The sequence below is a fragment of the Stigmatopora nigra genome, chromosome 12 (assembly GCF_051989575.1).
Source record: "Stigmatopora nigra isolate UIUO_SnigA chromosome 12, RoL_Snig_1.1, whole genome shotgun sequence".
Taxonomy (NCBI): domain Eukaryota; kingdom Metazoa; phylum Chordata; class Actinopteri; order Syngnathiformes; family Syngnathidae; genus Stigmatopora; species Stigmatopora nigra.
The window spans coordinates 4,782,534-4,804,200 of NC_135519.1; the positions used below are offsets into that span (position 1 = coordinate 4,782,534).

At 38.5% G+C, this 21,667-nt stretch overlaps 4 protein-coding genes across 7 annotated transcripts; 2 read left to right on the forward strand and 2 right to left on the reverse strand.

The window, feature by feature from the left end:
• Positions 1–189: 189 nt before the first annotated feature.
• pcbd1 (pterin-4 alpha-carbinolamine dehydratase/dimerization cofactor of hepatocyte nuclear factor 1 alpha) lies at positions 190–1,895 on the forward strand. Its single transcript, XM_077729010.1, has 4 exons — positions 190–352; positions 936–1,067; positions 1,156–1,236; positions 1,443–1,895. Exons 1-4 carry the CDS (start codon positions 350–352, stop codon positions 1,533–1,535), a joined length of 309 nt encoding a protein of 102 aa, XP_077585136.1. The 5' UTR covers positions 190–349; the 3' UTR covers positions 1,536–1,895.
• A 45-nt stretch (positions 1,896–1,940) lies between these two features.
• Positions 1,941–9,420, reverse strand: sgpl1 (sphingosine-1-phosphate lyase 1). 2 transcript variants are annotated; one of them, XM_077729008.1, is made up of 14 exons: positions 9,266–9,420; positions 7,130–7,295; positions 6,889–6,956; positions 6,478–6,625; positions 6,324–6,403; positions 6,069–6,197; positions 5,896–5,984; positions 5,661–5,769; positions 5,494–5,592; positions 5,274–5,420; positions 4,615–4,853; positions 4,279–4,425; positions 4,092–4,212; positions 1,941–3,818 (listed from the first exon to the last, which is right to left on the reverse strand). In XM_077729008.1, the coding sequence occupies exons 1-14, from the start codon at positions 9,275–9,277 to the stop codon at positions 3,675–3,677; spliced, it is 1,698 nt and encodes a 565-aa protein (XP_077585134.1). In that variant the 5' UTR covers positions 9,278–9,420; the 3' UTR covers positions 1,941–3,674. The 2 variants fall into 2 exon arrangements, with proteins under 2 accessions (XP_077585134.1, XP_077585135.1); XM_077729009.1 differs by lacking the exon at positions 9,266–9,420 and adding an exon at positions 7,550–7,806.
• A 473-nt stretch (positions 9,421–9,893) lies between these two features.
• LOC144205214 (mechanosensitive cation channel TMEM63B-like) lies at positions 9,894–20,191 on the reverse strand. 2 transcript variants are annotated; one of them, XM_077729420.1, is made up of 24 exons: positions 19,775–20,190; positions 18,003–18,227; positions 17,811–17,890; positions 17,121–17,162; positions 15,988–16,078; positions 15,875–15,912; positions 15,634–15,776; positions 15,496–15,547; positions 15,296–15,404; positions 15,151–15,221; positions 14,764–14,844; positions 14,512–14,629; positions 14,173–14,306; positions 13,960–14,097; positions 13,711–13,864; positions 13,492–13,598; positions 13,310–13,396; positions 13,109–13,174; positions 12,767–12,929; positions 12,565–12,670; positions 12,250–12,417; positions 12,060–12,175; positions 11,913–11,984; positions 9,894–11,692 (listed from the first exon to the last, which is right to left on the reverse strand). In XM_077729420.1, exons 2-24 carry the CDS (start codon positions 18,198–18,200, stop codon positions 11,513–11,515), a joined length of 2,514 nt encoding a protein of 837 aa, XP_077585546.1. In that variant the 5' UTR covers positions 18,201–18,227; positions 19,775–20,190; the 3' UTR covers positions 9,894–11,512. The 2 variants fall into 2 exon arrangements, with proteins under 2 accessions (XP_077585546.1, XP_077585547.1); XM_077729421.1 differs by lacking the exon at positions 17,121–17,162 and having other exon boundaries at positions 19,775–20,191.
• mrpl14 (mitochondrial ribosomal protein L14) lies at positions 19,622–21,626 on the forward strand. 2 transcript variants are annotated; one of them, XM_077729423.1, is made up of 3 exons: positions 19,622–19,940; positions 20,782–20,863; positions 21,160–21,626. In XM_077729423.1, the coding sequence occupies exons 1-3, from the start codon at positions 19,886–19,888 to the stop codon at positions 21,527–21,529; spliced, it is 507 nt and encodes a 168-aa protein (XP_077585549.1). In that variant the 5' UTR covers positions 19,622–19,885; the 3' UTR covers positions 21,530–21,626. The 2 variants fall into 2 exon arrangements, with proteins under 2 accessions (XP_077585549.1, XP_077585550.1); XM_077729424.1 differs by lacking the exon at positions 19,622–19,940 and adding an exon at positions 20,186–20,583.
• Positions 21,627–21,667: the final 41 nt, after the last annotated feature.

Consider the following 21,667-nt stretch of genomic DNA (forward strand, 5'->3'; position numbering starts at 1 on the left):
CATTAAGCACTTCATTTCCCTGAGCGCTCACTGTGACAGATGCGGGGCATCCTCCTAAGCAGCAGCCCATTGACCTTTGACATGCACATCCCTACATCAAGGAGGATGGCTCCCATGTAAAATCCATTCCCAAAAACCCGGCCTTATTTTCCCACTGTGATAGCCTTAAACAGGAGGTCAGTGGCAGGCGGTTTATGATTAAGCCATTGTTGACAGAAAGGATTCTGCTCAGGCTCCTACTAGGGCAGCTAAAAGGAGGGGCTAGACCTCAGCTCATGTGTTGAATCATAGCAGTTGCTGTCAGAGCAAAAGAAGCTGGAGTACTGTGTATGAAATCCATTCAGCCAAAATGGTGAGTACACCACATCTAATCTATGTCTTTTGGTAGTACTTTTACTAGTATTCATCATTTCACTTGGAATAACAGTATAAATACAATGATCTAATGCTGTTTATTATAATGACAGGCTGCATTGTGTATTCTCCAATATGCTTTTGCATATGTACATCATGTATGAATTCAATAGGCGAGGCTTGAGTCTGCTTATTGTCTGTTTGCCTGTGCCACTGATCAGAAGATTAGATTGTTGCTAAGATACCTGTTGATGTCATTGTAGTCTCGTAGACAGTCACGTGTTGGCTTTTTAAACTCCCCCTTCCATTATAACATGTTATAGAGAAATCAGGAATTAGCAAGAGTGAATGGTCACAAGGTACTAAATTAAGGTCAGTTGTGTGATTCTAAGTCATGTGCATGAATAGTGGGTGGGTGGGTGTGTGTGTATGTTTGTGTAACCTCCCACATACCTTTGTACCAGTCTGTTTTAAAGCAAAGAATGGAGCTTCTCATTGTTTCCGGATGGGATCCCTAAGCAACCAATCAGAGTTTGCGTTACTGTAACTGCCCACCGTATTTGCTTCATCCCTTGTTTCAGTCAGCAAAAATCCAGACTTTGAATGAAGAGGAGAGAGATCACCTTCTCCCGCTGTTGCAGAGTGCCCAATGGGTGGAAGCAGTTGGACGGGACGCCATCTACAAAGAGTTTATTTTTAAAGATTTCAACCAGGTTTTCAAACATCTCATTCAAAATTGCAAAAAAAAAAACATGTTAAGTGTATTGATGACTAAAATGAATATGGTTTTCACTCACCCAGGCCTTTGGATTCATGTCCAGAGTTGCACTTCAAGCAGAGAAGATGGATCATCATCCTGAATGGTTTAACGTTTACAATAAAGTATGGCCAATCTCTACCTATTTGATGCTTAAGTTACAAAAAGTTAATCCCCTCAGGAATCTGAGTTAGAGTGCCAAACAAAGTATAAAATCCGGATTTTGTATTGCTTAATGCACTTTCATCATTTATTCCAGAGGGGACTACAAAGTAGATGGTTGAAATCCAGAAGTTTACTAACTAATTTCCTGTGAATTGTGACCACCCAGGTGCAGATCACCCTAAGCACACATGACTGTGGGGGGCTCTCTCAACGAGACATCACTTTGGCCACCTTCATTGATCAAGCCTCTCTAATGTGACTGCAAGATAGTAATGTTTTATTCTACAGTTATCAGGGCACCAATGTACCTTAATCCAATTATGATTTTCATTGTGAAATGTTACTTTTTTAGCAATTACTGTCCTACATTTTTCAAAAATATATTTGACTACACATTTAAATCTGGCAAAGTCCAAAATGTAAACATCTAGAATGACCAATAACAACAAAATATTCAAGGTAAACACATAATTCCCAAATAATATTTCCTCCTAATTACTTGTATTGGTGGAAAAAACATCTGGATTTAGTATAATACATTGGTGACAAACAGTATTACAATTGTTTCTCATATTCACACCAAAATGTCTGTTTTTTTAGTAAAAATATTTGTGTCCAACCTTTTCATTGATTCCTTGTTTACCCAAAAAAAAAAAAAAAACAATCACAGCATATTTATTTTAATGAAAACAGAACACTACAGACTGCAATGAACCTTATTAACACTACACTGCTTAATCTTAACATTGGCTAAAATTTTGAGTCATATTTTATAGTCTCAACCATTTATTTAACCAGACAGAAATCTTCTTTCTCTCTGTAAATAAATTAAGATGTCTTAAATTTGCATTGCTGACTATTGTGTCACCCTGCATGAAGCGTATCCTGAGGGTCTTAAGAGGAAATAAAAGTAGTATAACCGGAAACCTCTGTAGGCACCGAGGTGAACATTTGTTATTGCTACATTCTAAAAAATAATAATAATTAAAAAAAAAAAACCATCCACTACAGCATACAGTAAGTCACTTAAAAGTGCTGCTATTTTTCCCCCCCAAACTGAAAAGAAAAGCTTGTGTGATTCGAATGTAAATATTCATTCTTTTGAGATCTTTGTATCAAAAAATAGGGAGCAGTGTTGTTCGCCATCAGTATTGAAGCAGGCACTATCAGAATCAACATTAAAAACCTGATTAGAAGTGCAGCTCAGGCTTGTAGAAACATTCAAATACAGATAAACAGTCAGAAAAAGAAAAAAAAAAAATCACCCACTGGCCGATAGATAAGCTATTATGAAACACGATTACATTTTGCCATCTATTATTAAAAAATAGACAACATTTCATTGTTTAGTCAAAGTTATTGCACAAAGAAGGAACTAATGCCATATAAAACAGTTTTTTTTGAGTGTGGAGGTTAAAAAGGGTCAATTAATAGCCTCAATCATATTTGATCGCATTTCTTTGAGTATAACTCAAATACCCTGACAGTGTTTACTTCTAAAATGCGCAACTATTAAAAATAAAAGCAAGCGGTTGTTTCGTAAGTTTGTACTAAAAGTAAAAGTATAAGTGAGGTAGATTGAAATAGGAAATGCTAAAAATATGGGTGACTTTATAAAGGAAGTCACAGGCTTAGTTGGAATTTTAAGAAACTGCTGCAATTACTATAATTGCCTTTTGAATGTGATTTAGAATGAGTTAGATATCCTATGTGTGAAGGCAAGTAGTCTACCTGTTAATTCGTATTAAGCTTTGGGTTACACTAGCTGTCCAATTTCAAGCGCATCTACCTGAAAAAAAGTGATATAAAACCTTCTCACCATTGAAATAATTCTCCCACGGTCTACAAGTAAAAAGTACAAGAAATCAATCCGTTTTTCAGGAATTACATGAAGTGCTATCAAAAGAGGGGACTTTAGTGTGAAAGATAACAGAGTGGTACGATCAGGAGCTTTAAAACAAACCCGATTTTCTTCCTATCAGTCCATTGCAGTGCTTTTAACCTTAAAACAAACAGTTTTCCTAATTTGTGACCTCACGCAGTATAATTCACAAACTCAACGCAACGACAAGCTTTCAGTGGTGGGTTTTTTTTTACCGAGTCCTCAACGGTTGAGAAAACGACAAAGTGAAATGTTCCGGCTTTCTGACACGCTTGGGCAAATTTTTTGAAATGATTCTCATGACGGCAAAACATTCGCTATGTTACTAAAATGAAACTAAATAGCAAATGTCTTTTAAGCGGCTCGGTCTTTGAGGGATTTGCCTTGGGGTGTATGGGGGAGAGGGGGGTTTAGTTGTGCTTTAAAAACCTTTACAGGCATTTTCCAGGATAAGGCAACCATTCGGTAATGAACTCGTTTGCGGCGAACTCAGAACGACCGACCCCAATCCTTTCCTCAGTGAGCTTTACCGTTACCGTTCATGTGGTTAGTGCTGGACTTGGGCACTTCTGTGCTGTAGAGACAATCCAGGAAGCCTCGGGAGATCTCCGTCACCATAGATCTATCCGGGATGGACTGAGCCATGCCATAAATCGCTCCCTAGGAACAGAAATCACAAATAAGAACATGTCAGCAATAGTGATTTATGTATGATGTCATTTTCAAATTTGCTCAAACGTCCGCTTATAAATGTCCAAAAGTCCAAAATTGCGCGAAAACCGACACAAAGTATTTACCAAACGCTTGCTCTCTTACTCCAAATGGCTGATTACTCTAATATTTAAGATGGTTTAAAAACATGGATTTAATGCAGCTTACATTTGGTAATGGTGACAATACTATTACCCATATTAATGAATTTTGTGGTCTTACCATTCCCGTGGTTTTCTCTTTGGGTTTTTTCATAATGATGGCAACTTGTTCCCTGACATCGCTAACAAAACGTTCCACCACACCTGGTTGGGTGTGCAGAACTGTGCAACAAATGTGGATGCTGTGAAGAAATGACATTGTCAAGCAAGTCTAACATTGAAGGCGCAATGAGCTGGCTTTGACTTACCTGGATGGATACTGAAGTGTATTTAGATTCCAGCCCTTTGACGTGAGTGCATTGGATAGGCGGAAAATATCAAAATCATTTGAGCCAATGGCCACTACTGAAATTTCTGGGTTGCCAAACACAAATACGCCTTCCATCTTTCTGACCCTGTCAAAAGGGAAACAAGAAAATCTTTTTAAGGATTTCCAGTATGGGATTGGTGCATTTAACCCCTTAATGCCTGCATTTTGCATTTTCCACTGAAAACTACTTAAATGTCTTATCACAAGTAGTATTTAAAATTCATAAAAATCTTAAATTCCTTTCATTTTCCTTCCAAATTATCACAAATCTTACTCTGTTTTAATTTTGCGTGCGACGGTGATGATCTTGCGAGTGGCTTCGACATATCCATTCTCGCCCATGTGCATCATGGTCGCCCAGCAAGCGGCAACAATTCCTCCGGGCCTGGAGCCCGCGATTGAAGGCGAGGCGTATATTCCGCCTTGCCAGTCTGGAGCCACAAAGTACTGATAGTGACGGTACTTTTTATCACTGTAGAGAACCACTGAAGAACCTTTGGGTGCGTAACCATACTGAAAAATGAAATGTCAAAACAATTAGACTGCACTCATTTAAACAAAAAACAAAAAAAACATTTTATATCACAGGTAACTTAATCATTTCGACTCTAAATGAGTGTCTATTTAAATAAAACATGATAACTAATGGCTTCAAAGGGCAACATGCTTCATAGTCAGTTCTCAGATTAAATCATCTTAAATTAAACAAAATGAAATTTCTTAGATGCTACTCAAAAGCACACCAAGGACAGTCAGAAAGTCCTTTTAAATGTTTGAATTTTTTCAATATAGGGTGTCTTAACGTCAACATCAAATCATCTAACAATTACATCTGACGTACATACTGAACATGAAAGTTGAGTTTGATAATTACTGTGTTTTTATGGCCCAATGACTGACTACATAACCAAAATACCGGAGACATCTCCTCACCTTGTGTGTATCGGCAGAGATGCTGGTAACACCGTTCACTCTAAAGTCGAATGGTGCAAGGGGGCAGCCAGCCTTGGCCATGAAGACGATCAGAAAACCTCCCAGACAGGCATCCACGTGCAGTGGCAGTTTGTAGCGCACAGCCAACTGGATAACAACAGGTCAGGGGGTAAGTTAAAGAAAAACACCCTTTGTTTCAAAATTCAAGGATGCTTCTGACCTTGCCGACTTCTTCAATGGGGTCCATAATCCCATGTGGAAATTGCGGCGCTGAGCATACAAGCATGGCCGTGTTCTTGTTAATTGCTCTTTTCATGGCCTTGTGAAAGTGGAAAAAAAAACAATATGCAATTCACAACAATAAAAAAAAAATGTTTTCTTTCGCACCTTCACATCAACTTTCATGGTTGACTTATTAAGAGGAACGTGAACAAGCTTCATCCCAAAGTAATGTGCCGCTTTGTCAAAGGCTGCATGGACGCTAACAGGCGCAAGACTACGGAAAGGAGAACAAAACAGAATGTTAACTATAATTATGAGGGTGGCGGTTCATTTCCATGGATCCAATTATAAATGTTTCTACAATAATAATAACAACTTGACACATTTCAATTAATCTTACATTTCCGGGTATTTGACCCCACGTTCATAGGCCATGTCCCGGTAAGCCTTGCAGGCCATCAGTATGCTCTCTGTTCCTCCTGAAGTTACCTAAAGAGAAAAGGCAATAAACTGTCACCTAATATCAAAGTCCTGCTTTGGGTTTATCAGTCCATGTGAATGAGTTTGTCTTACTGTTCCACACGAGTTGGGCCCACCATTGAAGAGTGTGCAAGACATTCTGACGACCTCAGCCTCCATCTTTCTCACGCCAGGAAAAATGTCAGGGTGAAGTGGGTTGCTCCATGCAAAATCTCCATACACCTAAAAACATTTGGGAACATTTAGAAGAACAAGAACAAACAATATGGTGCCTAAAAAGCAAATCACATGTTTCTACTTCATGTTTGCTTACTGAAAAAATGCTAATAAATATTAATTGATGCAAACCTTCACTAAAAGATTAGTGAGCGTGTCGTCACCCCAGTAAACGGCGCCCGAAACACAGCCGCTCTTCCATTTCACCTCATCTGCAATTAACATATTATTTCTTTAGAAAAACAATTCTTTCGGATTAGTAGTAGTTAAAATTTAGGAAACTCACTTAGAGTTTGATATTCGCTGATCTTTTCCAGGACTTGCTTCTGCGAAAGGCCTTTTGAGGGTAATTTTTTCGTATAGCCCATGCCATTTTTCAGAGTGCACAGACTGGCTGACATGTCATCTAAAGCCTTGTTCAGTTGGCTCTGGATCTGTTAGAGCAGAATTGCTTCAGTAACAAACATCTTGGAGTGGCCTCAAAAAAATATTTCACTACACAAGCTAATTAAAACTGACATATTGTGTGCTGTCAAAGCTTCTCCTGAATTTGTTATAAGATGGAAATGCCAAAAAGAACTACTATAGGTCAATGTTATCTCCAGCGCACCAAGTGTATCAAAGGTCTCCCCTTTTGCATAGTCATCAGTTATGACTCATCCAAAAAAAACAAAAAAAATGTAGTCAATATACATACCGCCCCGCTAACAAAGGGAATTTTTCTGATGAGTCGAAAGCATTGCTTCTTCATTCTGGAAAGGAGACCTAAAACCCAAAAAAAACAAAGACTTTTCAACCACAAGACAGATGACTATGACACATGATCACATCACAAAATAAGTCTTTGTTAACACTGCAACTTTCAATAATCTTTATCAATGACAGAATGATGCTTCTTAAGGGATTTGTATGAAAATTATATGTGATGCTGTACTCACTCTCTTGCTGGAAAAGGAATCCTTTAAGCCAGACTGCCGCCAATGTGATGAAAAGCGTCGCCCCGATGATCTGCCATGGCTCAAAGTCCCTGCAATGTCCGTTTACCAGCCTCCGGGCTTCTTCCAAGTAGAGAAGCACCATCTCCTTGTACACCTCCAAGGCACTCTGGATTAACAGAAAAACAAAACAACTTCATTTCAAAGCTCTGTCCAAAATATTTGTAGTATTGTGGAAATTGTAACCCATGTAAATTCACACCGTAGCATTAAAAAAGGTAATCATGTGTACCTTTATCATAATCAGAAGCATTAAACGTTAAAAGGTCGCGCTCCAATACAAAGCACTTTGACAAGTGATGCATGCATGTATGAAATGCGAATATGTAATGGATAGTAAACAAAGGTTGCTGATGTACTTACATCGGTAGACATTGTTGACTCTAGATGGATACGTTTTAAACTTACAAAAAAAATACACGTCAGCAGTTTGCTGAGTGCTAGCAGCTCACGTTCCCCGTCTTACTCCAGATAAGTGAAATAGTTCTATAAGAAGCGGCTCCTCCCCTTAAATCGCCCTGCCAATCAACATGCTGCCGCCCAGTGCCACAAACTTTGAAAATCTACCCGTCAAAATAATTCAACTCATCCTAAAAGTCAACCTCAGCCATGAATCAAATGTGTTAGGTCAATGAATTCTTTTGTAACTAACAAAAGTGAGTTCAGATATGACTTGATTTATCAATATGTGGAAATTTTATGACGATAGGTTTGATAGCATGTGTGCTTATATATCCATTTCCACTGCTAACTGATAGAGGAAAGCTTAAGGTTCAAAAAGATAACATCTTAACAAATCATGACTAGCTCAGCAGTGAACAATAATGCATAGCTAAACAACTTATACATTATAGAATAATTATTTTCCTGTCAAAGGCGGCAACAAAATTAGCCACAAGTGCGTACAATTTTGATATTAAAACAATATTCTTTATAGAAAGCCTTAATGAGTGAGTAAATGAAACCTGGGATGGATTCCAGTTATTGTAAATTGGGAAAATGCTGTTGTTACACCTGTCTGAAAAGATAACAGACAGGTTAGGCAAGATCAGCTTAATAAAGACGGGAAACTACTTCACAAAAAGTTTCTTCTGTCATAAAAAATAGATTAATCACTATCTTAAAGTTCAAAAGCCGACTTACACAGACATTTTTTTCTGGGAAACTCCTAACTTTCAAGTGTCCCAAAAAAGACAAAAATGAGTCTGACACCCACCCCTGCACTGAACTATTCCATTTCAATGCCTTGGCAACCAAATCCTAACACTGTGAGTATTGTCTTACTCATTGTGACTCCTTCTCAAAGAAGAAGTAGACATCTTTTGTTGTCTCGAATGGGAGGCCTTGTTCTCATGGGAATATACACATGTGAAAAGTTTTAATACAATATTATTCAGATGATATCATGATCATCGCAGTAGGTTGACACAATACTACATACTGTGAAGTAATTGTATCTCTCGGTAGATTTGAGGCAAAGGATCCAGCTGGTTCCTCCTTTATTTTTGTTTCTTTGCAGTACTTGTGTCAATTGCAATGAGTTCATTGTCCAACTATAACACACTATCCCAACATCGATCACGTGACTAAAGCTTTGTTTAAAACTTCCTGCAGTCTCGAGTTTAACAGGAACACTAATTTTAAACTTGGGCTGCCACAATAAACCATTGTATACAGCTTTTTACAGAGAAAGGCCAGAAGGAAAACGACAGTCTTTAACTTTGGAAATGATAAATACTGTGCCGGATGTTACATTTGATTTTTAAGTGCGTGCACTGGGGAATACTATTTTTGTTGTTGTCTTATTGTTTCGAGCATGTCAACAGTTGACATCGTGTTTTACGCCAACAGTTTCGCAAGAGGCCATAAATCGCAACATAAGACCTTTACATCACAGTTCACAAATAAACCAAGTGTGGACTTAGAGCATCCTAGAAGGGGAAACAAAGTCTCAGGTCGATATCTTGCGTCACTGCTGATAAACAAGTCTAAGCCGCGAAGCGTCTTGTAACAATTGTCGGTTACTCCTGTGACAGCGTCTAAATGTGCATAAACAAGGGTGAAAAACATACAACTCACCCAGTAATCCATGTTGCCGTGACGGTTAACACCGATGATCCTTTTGATTTCGTCTAAGACAAAGGAAAGTCACCTCAAAGCGGCTGCTTGAGGTCTCCGCTTGCATCTACATGCTACTTTTATCTAACAAGCCTGCAAGCTAACAAGGAGGCAAAATGAAGACTGCGCATGCGCCACGCATGCGTAGATATAACAAGAACCTGGATTTGTGCAGCAGTAGTAAACATAGCTCCATGTTGTTTGTAGATCTGCAATTAAAAAGCGTATAAAAATTGGCCAACATATTGTCTGCCATAGTCATCAAACCATTTGAAATTAAAATTGTTTTATGCATTATTTTATAATTCATTTTGGGAACCACTTATCCAGGGGGTGCTGGAGCCTATCCCAGCAAACTACTACAGGCAGCAGATAGGGCATCTATTATTTGATTTAAAATTTGATTATAATAAATAAAATGACATTTGTGAGCAAATTAACTGTTTTGAAGACATGCAATGTTATGAAATAGGATGGCTGGTTTAAGTAGAACCTTTTTTCCCACCTATTGAATAGAAACAAGTAAACATTTCATTTGTAGAGAATTTTACTTGACACCCTGAGAACAGAACAAGCTGGCAATTTCAGATAATGGGTTTTGTTGTTAACAAAAAGTAGTGTTTTATTTCCAGTGAGTCCACAGATGCATAGGAGATAACATAAAGGAACACAATTTACAACATGAATGAGTTTGAACAGAAAATGGTGAAATTCTAAGACATCACTAATCCAAAAGACTCACAAAGATGTACAACTTGCATTTTGTTAACATGAATGGTTGCACAGTGAAGTTAATCGCCTCTTATAGCATCTTATCAAAAGGTTGCAGTGGTCAACTACATTCAAAATGAAAGAAATAGTGTTGTCAAAGAACCCTTCCAAAACCTGCTCAGAGATTTCATGACATATTAGAGGTATACAAATGTCGAGGTATGGAAGTCTCCTTACAATCAAAAGAGAACGCCACTTGACCATATCAGACAAATCTATTGTTAGTATCAAAATAATCAGACACATTCTGAGAAAAGAGCATAGAAATTGTTGCTAAACACCCCTTTTTTCCCGTCCAAATTCGGGATTTCCTTTAGAACCAAACTCAATAGAGGGAAAAAAATGACTACCACACACTTTGAGCATATGTGGTTTAAAATGCTTTGTTTTTAGATAAAATCATCAATGAGATAATGACAAATTGAATGCTGAATAAGGCAACAATTAGGAGTAAATGCTATATTTCTCATGAATGCATCTACAGTTGTGGTTGTGGAATGCAGTTGTGGTCTGTTTAAATTTCCTCATAGATAGGACACTTTTTTAATTAAAATAATTTACACATCAGCTTTTGGAGGCTGTAACATGGCTGGCAAACAACATATCACCAACCTAACAGAATCTACACAATCAAGTGCCTATACAAACATAAACAAGACTGAGACTAAACTAGTCCGTAGTATCCAGTTACCAACTAAAATAAACACTAACATCGATATCTGTGCATAAGTATGTAAACCTAAGATGGAAAAAAGACAAATGAAGAAGACTTGTCAATTGAGGATCATAACAGACTAACTAACCTGGCAACTTTCTGTCAATTCTATTCAATTAAAGTCCTCTTGTAGGTCAGTCAGTGTCGTCCAAGAACTATCCAAGCTAGCTGCATGGCTTCTAACAATGTAGTGCACTAAGATACCATTCATTGAAGGAAATATAAATGCACTAATCAATGCCCAAAGAGCTTACGTGCTAAAATATTCAGACCTTCTTGAATGGGATTCCATGAAATATGTGTACCTGTGGATGGCATGATTTCAATGAAGCGTCAATAGTACCTTAGTGGAAAGTTACGTTGGAGTTTGAAAGTCTTTTTGTTTCAAGTGCTGTGGCGTCAAGGACATGGACAAAACATCATTCCCTTCGAGGCAGGCCAAGTTATCACATCTCCATTTGTGTCTTTTCACTAGGTTCATCCGGTATGATGGGGGGTCTTGAGGGACTTGGTTGCTCACCCGTGGCTCATTGAGCAAGTCGTCCCAGTGGAAGCTTTTTAAAGGAATCTTTCAGCTACAATCATTAGTAGACAACACATGTCCATTAGTTTTACGGTTTGTCCCTTAATCAGGTTAACATGTTCTGGTGAACTTGTTGGTTCACTTCCAGTTCAGTTCATGTATTTTAGTGCATATTTAAAGTTTGAAATCCTCAGTTGGCTCAGTGTCGCACTTCGTTATCAATGAGACTGTCTTCTCCGGATTGGAAGTCTTCGTTCAGGTCGTTTTCAACATTGATTATTTCGTCATCCTGCGACGAACCCTGACCGTCGTCTTCGCCGCTACCTGAGCCGGCTTCTTCGGAATTTGGATCTTGCAGAACCTGGGCGATGTACATTTGCTGTGGAAGAGAAAGTGGGAAAATAAAATGCACATATAGTGTAATGCAAAGAAAGATATAGTATGTGGTGTGTGTCCATAGTTTTTTTTGGTCATGTTTTGATCTTTGACTGATACAGAAAAAAATAAACATGTAGAAAATGAAGTTGATTAGCACCTTTGAAAAGTGTAAAAAAATAATAATAATAATTTTTAAAAAATGAGGAGAATGGGCTACTTACTGCTGCTTTGCTAGAGTCAGTAGTACATTCTGCACGCCCATTTGCAGTCACATTCAACTCTTGAGTTTCAATCTGGGACAGAATAAAATGAATTAAACTCCCTTATTAAAAGAAAAAAAAACATGTATATATAAAAAAAGTTGTTACCTTGTAGTTATGAGCGCTCAAATATTTAAAATGTCCAAAGCAGACATGTGAGAGGCAGATAATTATTGTGATAATCAAGACTATAAAAGTGAACATGGAGATTGCAGCTGAAAAACCTGGGAAAGGAAAAAAATTGGTTGACACGCATGTGTAATAACAATTGTGTCCCGCAGAGGGCGTGTTTTCTCACCAGAGCGCATTGTGGAGAAGAAAAGAAGCCAAAATAGACAAAGAATTGGAGCAGCCACCACTTGATTGACAGCTCCAGAATGGATTTTCTTGTCCAGTTTAGATGGCAGGTAGGCATAGTACATGTTGTACCTGTCTGCTAAGTGTTTGAGCAGCATGTACATCAGTCCTGTGCAGAAAAACAGAACATGAAGTCACAGTAAATTCTATTTGGCTGGCTGATAAGGGGTGCAAATTCAAAACAGAACAGGGTCATTAAATCAGGAGACAAAAGCAGCAGTGACCCAAGTGCTCATAAAAAAAAATCTGAACTAACCGAAGGGGACGATGATTGGGCAGGTGATGCTGTAGGTCATGACCACCGTGAAGACACACATCATCCAGGCATAAGCCGCTCCAAATTGGAACTCATAAGCTTGATGCTGCAGAATGGCAAGATAATGTAACGTGTATTGATTTTTGACAATCACAATTTAAATGTTAACCCTTAATAGGACTTAGGGTAGTGCCACACTAACCCTCTTGACGTTCTTGCGCTCGGCTGCCGATCGGGCCAAGCAAAGGCGGATCATGTACATAAGGAGACCCGGGATCCTGAGCAAGTCCATGGCATTTCCAATGAATGCCGAGGCAATCACATAGTTGACAAAGAAGGCTCCATTGTCGGGAAGGAACACACACCTAATGTATAGGTAACACAAATCCTTTTTAGAAGAGGGTTTATTAAATGGCAATTTCAGCCACCTATTACATATTCTGATGAATTAATGAACTTTTGCTGGGTTTTAGAAAACAGCCAACAATTATAAAATACGCTAAACTGCAGATCTAACTGCGAGAAGGAAAAAAAACAAACTTACTCGAATCTCACATTGGCGTCTGCCAAGAATCTTTTGTCAAAAAGCCAGCGGAAGAAAAGATCCAAGCTACGGAAAGAAAAGAGAAACATGAGGTCAGATTAAAAAGGAAATACAACATTCATATAGCTTGTACAAATACATAACTGTACTTCAGTACATAGTTTTGTAAGGAGGCGAATATAAAACAAAAATATACAGTACCTACTAAGTCCAAGGGATGGAAGTAGAAGCACCATGAATATTAGAAAGGTATAGCATTTATGCATTGTGGTTCGGTTCTCCACTGACCTAAAAAGAACAAAAGGATAAGTTGCAAGTCAGAAAAGCCAAAAGTGACACAGGAGTAGTAGCACATCCAAAATGAATAATTGTGAAAATCTCACCGCGTCCAATGGGCTTCAAAGAAGGCTGAATAGTAGACAATGGTAGGAAGTAAGGCGGAGAAAGACCACAAGAGCAGGGTTGGGAAAAACTGAGTGATAATTGGATTCTGTAGACAAAACAAACAAATGTTTCTCAATTGAGGGACTGAACTCAAACCAAAGGTTATATATATTACTGAGGGTTCATGTTGATTTGAGAACTCGGAGACCTTTCCTTACATTTAAGTACTCCACTGGTTTGGTAACATTGAACTTGTCCATAGTGGAGATAATAATAGCTGGGGTGGTGAGGAAGAAGAGGAGGAGGAAAAGGACGCAATTTATGATGAGGCAGCGGATCCACCACGAGAAACCTCCTAATGACAGATGCTCCCTGGGAGGGATTAAAGGTTTTCTTGTAGATGAATCATAACAAGAATAGCCAAAAGTGATGTCATTGATGCTGCCGTCTCTTTAATTCATACTTACCAGTACACATTTTGTGGATCAGGAGCATAAGTCACAGTCCAGCTGTGTGTCTGGAGTTTGTCGCTGAATGCCGAGCTCTGAGGCTCCCGGCGACAGTGGCAGCCTTGACATTTACAAGCGTTGAAGTCCTTTAAAATTCTGCAATGAACCAAATAAAACTGTAATGGTGCATTTTGTATGCTTGTATATAAAACGATAGTGGACTATACTTACATGGCAGTTATGGATTCGTTTTGAAAAGTGACAAATGCCATTCCTAAAGGTTTTCTGTTGACTTTCTCTCTCTCTTTCCTGTAGCCATCTTTTAATTGAGACTCCAGCTTGGTATAATAACTCACAGCTTCTTCCTTTTAAGGACATAAATCAATGAATCAAAGTTTAACATAAATCAGATATATTAAAATATCCATACACTTTTGTCTATGGAGTAGCATGATGCTAAATGAAATGATTTAGCATGGTCTAATATTGGACTTTATAGGCATTGAAAAAAGCTGCAAGCTTCTATGAAAATAAAAAATAAATCTAAATTCCATCAAAAGCTCTTCTGACCTGTTCACAACCTTTGATGATGCAACAGCAAAGATGGCCACATGGCTTTGGGTTTATCATGGTGATTTCCTCTTTGGCCTGATCTAGGAAGAATTTCTTGCTGCGCTCTGCTTTCTTTCTGCATGTCAAACAACAATACTTACACGGAAGGCATCACTGATTGAAACCAAGTCAGTTTCCAAATAATAGTCTAAACATTAACAAAAAGAAAAAAAAAGTTGATCGAACGTATTCACAGTGTGAAACGAGTACCTTTCGGAGTTAAGATACATCAGCCTGGCCACATTGTAACAGATGCGGGCTTCCAACACAGTGCAGTTTTCATACGCTTGCCTATTAGTCAAAGGAAGACAAACAATATTATTAGCAACATGCTGGCTAAAAGCAGTTAGCAGTACCCCTTCCCACACAGTTTGCAAATAACACATGACTTTCATAATTCCATTCATCTGGCTTCTATTAAAGACAGTAATAGACCTGCCATTGTCTCATCCTTGCTACATTTGAGCATCTTTAAGAGGAAAAGGCTTGGCATTAATATACTCTAATGCATTTTCAGAATACATTAGCAGACAGGATATGAAACACTAGATATTAAGAGATCACTGATAAGAAATGAAAATGTAGAAAGCCACTTACTCAAAATGTTGTTTTATTTCTGCCTCTTCTGCATATTTGGATAGTCCATTGACAAATAAGGTTCGTTTCACCTGCAATGTAATGGAAAATGTCAGTGAAAAAAACCAACAACAACAATGCATATGTAGTTATTAGTAAGACTAACCAGATCATCTTCCACATAGTGCATCTTGGAGGTGTGTCTCCTCATACTGAACACTGTCAAAAGCAGGTAGAGGAACGCAAAGATGGTGTGCAGCCACAAAAGTGCATCACTGGAAAAAAATGGACAGTACATATCCATGTTTGGGAATACATATCACAATTCAGTGGTTGTACTAAAAAGACTGTCCAGGAATCACTCACTCTGCATCAAGATTTGCTATTGTAGTTCTTCCAAAATTATAAGCACTGTTTTCTGAGGGGGTAGAAAAAATATCAGCCAATGCACAACTAAAAATGTAGATAAAAAATATTATTATTAGATTTAAAAAGAAAACTTACCAAGTAGGTTTCCTGAGAAATTTACAGGCAAAATGATCCCAACAGAGAGCACACCCACCACAACTAGCAGGCCAATGATATGTCGCTGGAAGGACAAATAATGGACTGCATCCTCACCACATTTATCCTTAATCTCATCATCCCTACAAATATATCACATTAAGAAAGTGAGTCATCTCATTTATCTGAAAAAAGCACTTTAAATATATTTTTTAATTGAATGAGGTGGAACCTGACTCACTTGATGCGAAAGATTGCCGTGAGCCACGAGCAAAAGCCCTGTAAGAAAAGAATGTGAGCGAAAGACATGAAACAATTGTCTGTTTTGCAGCAGTAGAAATGGCATTTTTTTACCGTGTCTCTCTGATCTATGTCCACCGAACTGGAAACTGAGGTGAGGCGCTCGTAGCGTTCGGGTAGCTCTGTCGACAAAGCAGCGGCTGCGCTGCAAAATAAAACACAGCCCAGAACATTGCCTCGGTGTCACAACATAAGCTATTTTCATCCCAACACACTTGGAATACCATTAGTATTAGCCACACACATCTTTAATACTGCATTTCTGGTAAAATGGTACATTGTAGGCGTAACAGTAGAGAAAATATATTCCAATTAATTTCAAGACAGGATGTCAATGCAGAACAACTGTTGGATGTTGAACTTGACATCTACTGTTACGCCAACAAAGACAACTAAAACCGGAAGAAACCCAGTGGTCTACAAGAAACAGATCCTTCTGACTCCGGCAGAGCCCTTAATTCACTCTATGCTAGGGTCATCAACATTGGGCTCGTGGGCACCATTTGGTCCCCAGGTGACACAGACAGGGGCCCTGGGGTCTAATTTCAAAATATAATATAACATTTAAATTTACAGAAATATTCTAGAAATGAGCAACAGCCAATTTAAACACAAATACCAATAAATGAACATTCTTCAGATGAATATTTATCTACTTTTAACCCTGGATGTTTTTTTTTTCTGTATTAGCCTAGGTAAATATAATTCATAAAACCAAATTAAAGTCATTTCCTTATTGACTTTTATACAAACAGTACTTTTTTTTGATGATATGAACAAGGAAGGGCTCTGCTAGAACTCAAAAGTAGATTTGTTAAAGGAGTAATGTCAACATATAAACAAAGTCTTCCACATTAGAATAATAATATGATAATATTTAGTAATCAATGTCCAATGTAGACATAAAAAAAATTCTATCCAAGAGTCTGTGCCTCATGCTGTACGGCCACGCGTAAGAAAGAGGTTAATACAGAGATTAGTACACACAAATCTAATTAAAGAAAAGAACACCCGTCACAACAACAATGACATTGGGAAAGGAGAGTTAGGAGAATCATTTGGGACCTTGGCACTGGGGAAACACCTGGAGAGAAACACGAAACCACCAAGAAAGGAGGAAATCCTACAAGTGGTAAGCTAGGTTAATAAAGAAAGAAGAAGGAAGACAATTTACAAACATAACATACTATTCCCGATTATCCAGACGACTGTAACGTTGATCCATTCTCCTGGTAAAAAGACAGGCAAAACATTTAGTTATGTTAACATAATGCAAAATCCCAACTGTCAACACAAATCGCAACCAAGTCTCTGCATATTACAATTGAAATAGTTTGCTTACCATAAATAAAAATTTTCAGACAGCTGCCACCCCCTCCCATTATCCCGCTACGCTACAACCCAATTATCAGTTTAAGAGCAGCTGCAAAAATAGTGGAAGAGTAAAATAAAAAAAATCTCCACAGCTGGGGAAATGTGGGTTATAAGCAGTGTGCCAAGAAGTACTTTTTCCCCCACTATGGAACTTTGCTGTATTTTTTTTTTGGCTTAAAACTCACATTTTGTAATCCTGGTTGGTATTGGTGATCAAAAAAAGCACTGGTTAATCATAAATATAAGGTTTAGACTGGATTAAACAAATCCACTGATAAATGTATATGTATTGATGAAAAAAGAGAGTATCTTAGGTTTGCTTTATTTAACTTGCTCAAGTTTGCTGTGTCCAATGTGTATAAATAGATTTCTAGTCTGACAACAAAGCACATGTTTCCATTAACGCAATACACTCACTGTTGGTAAACACATACTTCCTGTCTGTATCCTCATCCATGACAATGACTCAGTAAAACCGAAGAAAAAAAAAACGAGTAACTGACCTGTCAGCATCGGTAACCAGAGCCAGGCGTCCATAGTCCCAGGCTACTTTTCGTAGGAAGGAGAATACAAACAGCAAGACCTGTAAGCGCATGATTTTTTTAAACAAATAATAGAATAGTAGTAATCATTACATGGAAGAACTTTAAACACACTGCTACAATTGCTAGTCGGTCGGTATCAGAGCAACTCACCAAGAAACACATGAAGTCAAGAGCAAGAACAGTTGGGACGCCACCAAAGGGCAAGCCCTGCAGCACAGTACTGCGAATTCGGGCCGAGTAGCAGTACTCTTTGGAGGTGGCATTGGGTGGCAGCGTTGTCGTGCAGCTTTGAGAGTCGGAGCAAGCTTGCGCCCCCCAGATGGCCATCCCTAATAGCAGCACTTGCATTTCTCACTGCAACATGCTGATGAGACTCTGTTAAAATAAAAGTCAACAATAATCACATTCATTATCAATTGCTGAAGCGTAGAACAAAATACCAAGCAATTAAGAAAGAAAATTATACCAAACAGGAAGCATCACAAACTAATTAAAGAGTTGACAAATGCTGACTTCATTTCATTCATCAGGTGGCTACACGTCATTAACCAGCAAAAAAATAACTGCAGGCTGAAATGCGATTGGTTAAAAAAAAATGAAATAGAACACCTTTTTAGATCTCTCGCCAACAAAAAATACACACAAAATATTCCCTGTGAAGATCTAGCACTGAACAATTTTTTGATCATGTTTTTGTTGTGTGTTATGTTATAGCGTTACCTTAGTACAGCTGGGGCGGTTATGATAAGAAAACCCCTCATCATACTATCAACCCAGCTAGATAACTGAAAAAATACACTTTACCTACACCACTGTTTCACCTCCCACCACATTGGACCGATACAATTTAAAAAGCCTCACACACAATAATAGATAGAATCATAAAGTAATTACTTCCTTGTAGTGGGAACCACTGTTCAAGGCTGACATATTTTGGATGTTTTCAGAAAGCAGGGGTAGGAGTGGGGGGGGGGGGGAATCCAGGTCTCCCGCAGTGTCCTGGTACACGTGTTTACACAGTTGCACTCCTTTATATTTGCCCTTCGACCCACTCACTATTAGCAGCGATGTTGCTCATCTGCCCCAACACTAAGTCGTTTATCTGCTCCATGGAATGCTGTGACATCACTGCGGCAAGATGCAGCCAGAGGCCAACAATAAACCAATAGAGACGGCCGGGTTCAAATGGGACAACGTGAGCCCAAAGGAACACACAGCACCACCCTTACTAGGCCGTCATCGACACGGCTGAACCCGGCAGAAAACGTCAAGATTGACATTTTGGTGCTGTTGATTAATGTCAGTTCGAATTTGGAAGGAAGATTGGCAGGGAATTATTGTTTTAAGGCGGTTGACAGTGAATGGCAGCGGCCAACTGCCCCACTTCAAATGGATTGGCTGTTTTTTCCGCCATCATTAGATGCAAATGAGTTCAAGAGAGTCCAATGGATAAAACATTACTTGGAGTTGTACTCAAGTTCTGTGTTAAGTCTTGAAATTATAGCGTATATTACTGCAGCTTGGTTGCTCAATAGATCGTTCAGTATTTTAACAATAGGCACGCGCACATGTAATGATCAGCTGACAAATCAAACACAGATACCAAAAGTTGAGATTCTAAATGCCATGACGCTGATCATAATTATCCCACAACTAATTATATTGCTGACGTGAAGCCAAGCGCGACGTTATTATTATGGATCTATAAAAAATAACTACAAAGTTTTGATAGAGTATATAGTATTAGTTAGCATGTCGCTAAGGCTAACACAGTATGACTTATCTCAGTTTGTTCATTGTTCTGTCAAGCGTAAATCGTACTTTGGAAACAAATTAAATACTCTTTAATCTGTCAAAACCGATCGTGTCAAACACAGATGGATACGCTAGCAATGAACAAAACTCGACGCCGGGGGACTTACCATATTCAATACGCTGCGGCTCAGTCAGTGAACTTGTCACTTCGTCAGTGCGTTGGGGCTAGCTATTAGCTGCACAGTGTAGCACAAGACAGGTGGAGTCCGCAGAATTACATGGATCTTTTCTGCAAGCTTATCTTTCTTCGCCGTGGAGAAAACTTTTGTGCTGGTGAGTTGTTTAGATAGTTACAGGAAGAGTTACGTGAGCCTGTTTACAATGATGCGCCCGTCAAAGCTGTGACTATTGTGCGTGTCAAGACAGCCGGTTGGACAACTCTCAAGACGGACTAGTCAAGCGGGCGGAGACGCTAATCATGTTTCGACTAGGGCAGCCATAGACATACAACTTATAGAGATGCACACAGAATACACAGCACGGTTACTCGATAGAAATGTTCTCACTAGACGGCATCCATTCGATGTATTTCTATCTCATTAGGAGCGCGTTTGTTTGACGTTCATTTAAAGTTACAAGATATACCCAGCTGTCATCAGCCTAGTTTACCTAGGTTTACTTTGGATTCTTTTTAGATCCATGAAATACTTCTCCTTTTAACTTATTTGAATAATTTTAAAAATAGTTTTTATACCCCGCGAAAGGAGAACTTTTTAGAATGACACTTTTCAATACTTTTAAAAGTATCAGTTGCATTAATCTTGTTTGCTCATGCACGACTTTATTCGCAGTCTCCAATGCTGGTTTTATTATTGTTACAAGGCGCCATAATATCTAGGTTATAATTTAGTGCATGTCGCTTGGTTATGACGTCACATGTTTGACATTGGCATGGGCTGAACAAAAATGAAGAACGGTAATGGATTTCAACTTTCTAGCAAAACGATTGTTCCTTTTGGTTAATGGTAACTGGGGTATTAATTTTATACCTGAGAACATTTTAAATTCATATAACAACTTGCTTTTTCTGTCGACTCTACATTCATTATCGATGATCAGCTGTAGCCTTTAGCCACGCTGCTTATATGTACCTAAACAACATTTATCTTTCCAGTTATGGCTATGTATCAGTTGACAAGATCAGTCACCGGGATCCTCGCTGAAACATCGTACCTAATATCTCAGAGGACGTTTGGGTAAGTTTTCTGATTGAATTACAAGGCCTAACTGTTGTCACTTGATTTAGTGGGAAACGTGTACCAACTTCCCTAATCGATTTTGATCATTTACTTCTGTCATATTAATGTGCTATACATGTGAAATAAGATTGATTATCAGTGATCTGTCAAATGTACTTCATCACATAGTAAACCATGTGCCTTGTTGATTTCTCCTATTATGTTATTATACTCATAATAAAAATGTGTCTATATCTAAGATAGCGTATGCCTGAGCATCCTGTCAAATGAATCCTCTTATTTTGTCATTCCAGTGTGTCCGCTGTTGCAGCTGCCATTCAAAAAATGACTAGAGTGCGAGTGGTGGATAACAGTTCTCTTGGAAATACACCTTACCATCGACCTCCACGAGTGATCCACGTGTACACAAAGAACGGCATTGGAAAAGTGGGTGATAAGGTGTTACTAGCCATTAAAGGGCAGAAAAAACCTGCACTAATTGTTGGTCACAAAATGCCCGGAGCACGCATGCAAGCACGTTTTGATTCAAATAATGTTGTCCTGATTGAGGACAATGGCAATCCTACAGGAACCAGGATTAAGGTTCCCATCCCCACTCATTTGCGTGAAAAAATAGAAGGTGAATACTCAAAGGTGCTGGCTATTGCTAGTTCTTTTGTTTGATTTGACTATTCTGTCTTTGTATGTCACTGTATGTAGTAGGCTCAGATTTCTGTTGACAGTCATCCCTTTGTTTACAATAAATACGACCTTAAATACATACCGTCTGTTTTTTTAACAAGCAATGTATGTCAACAAAAA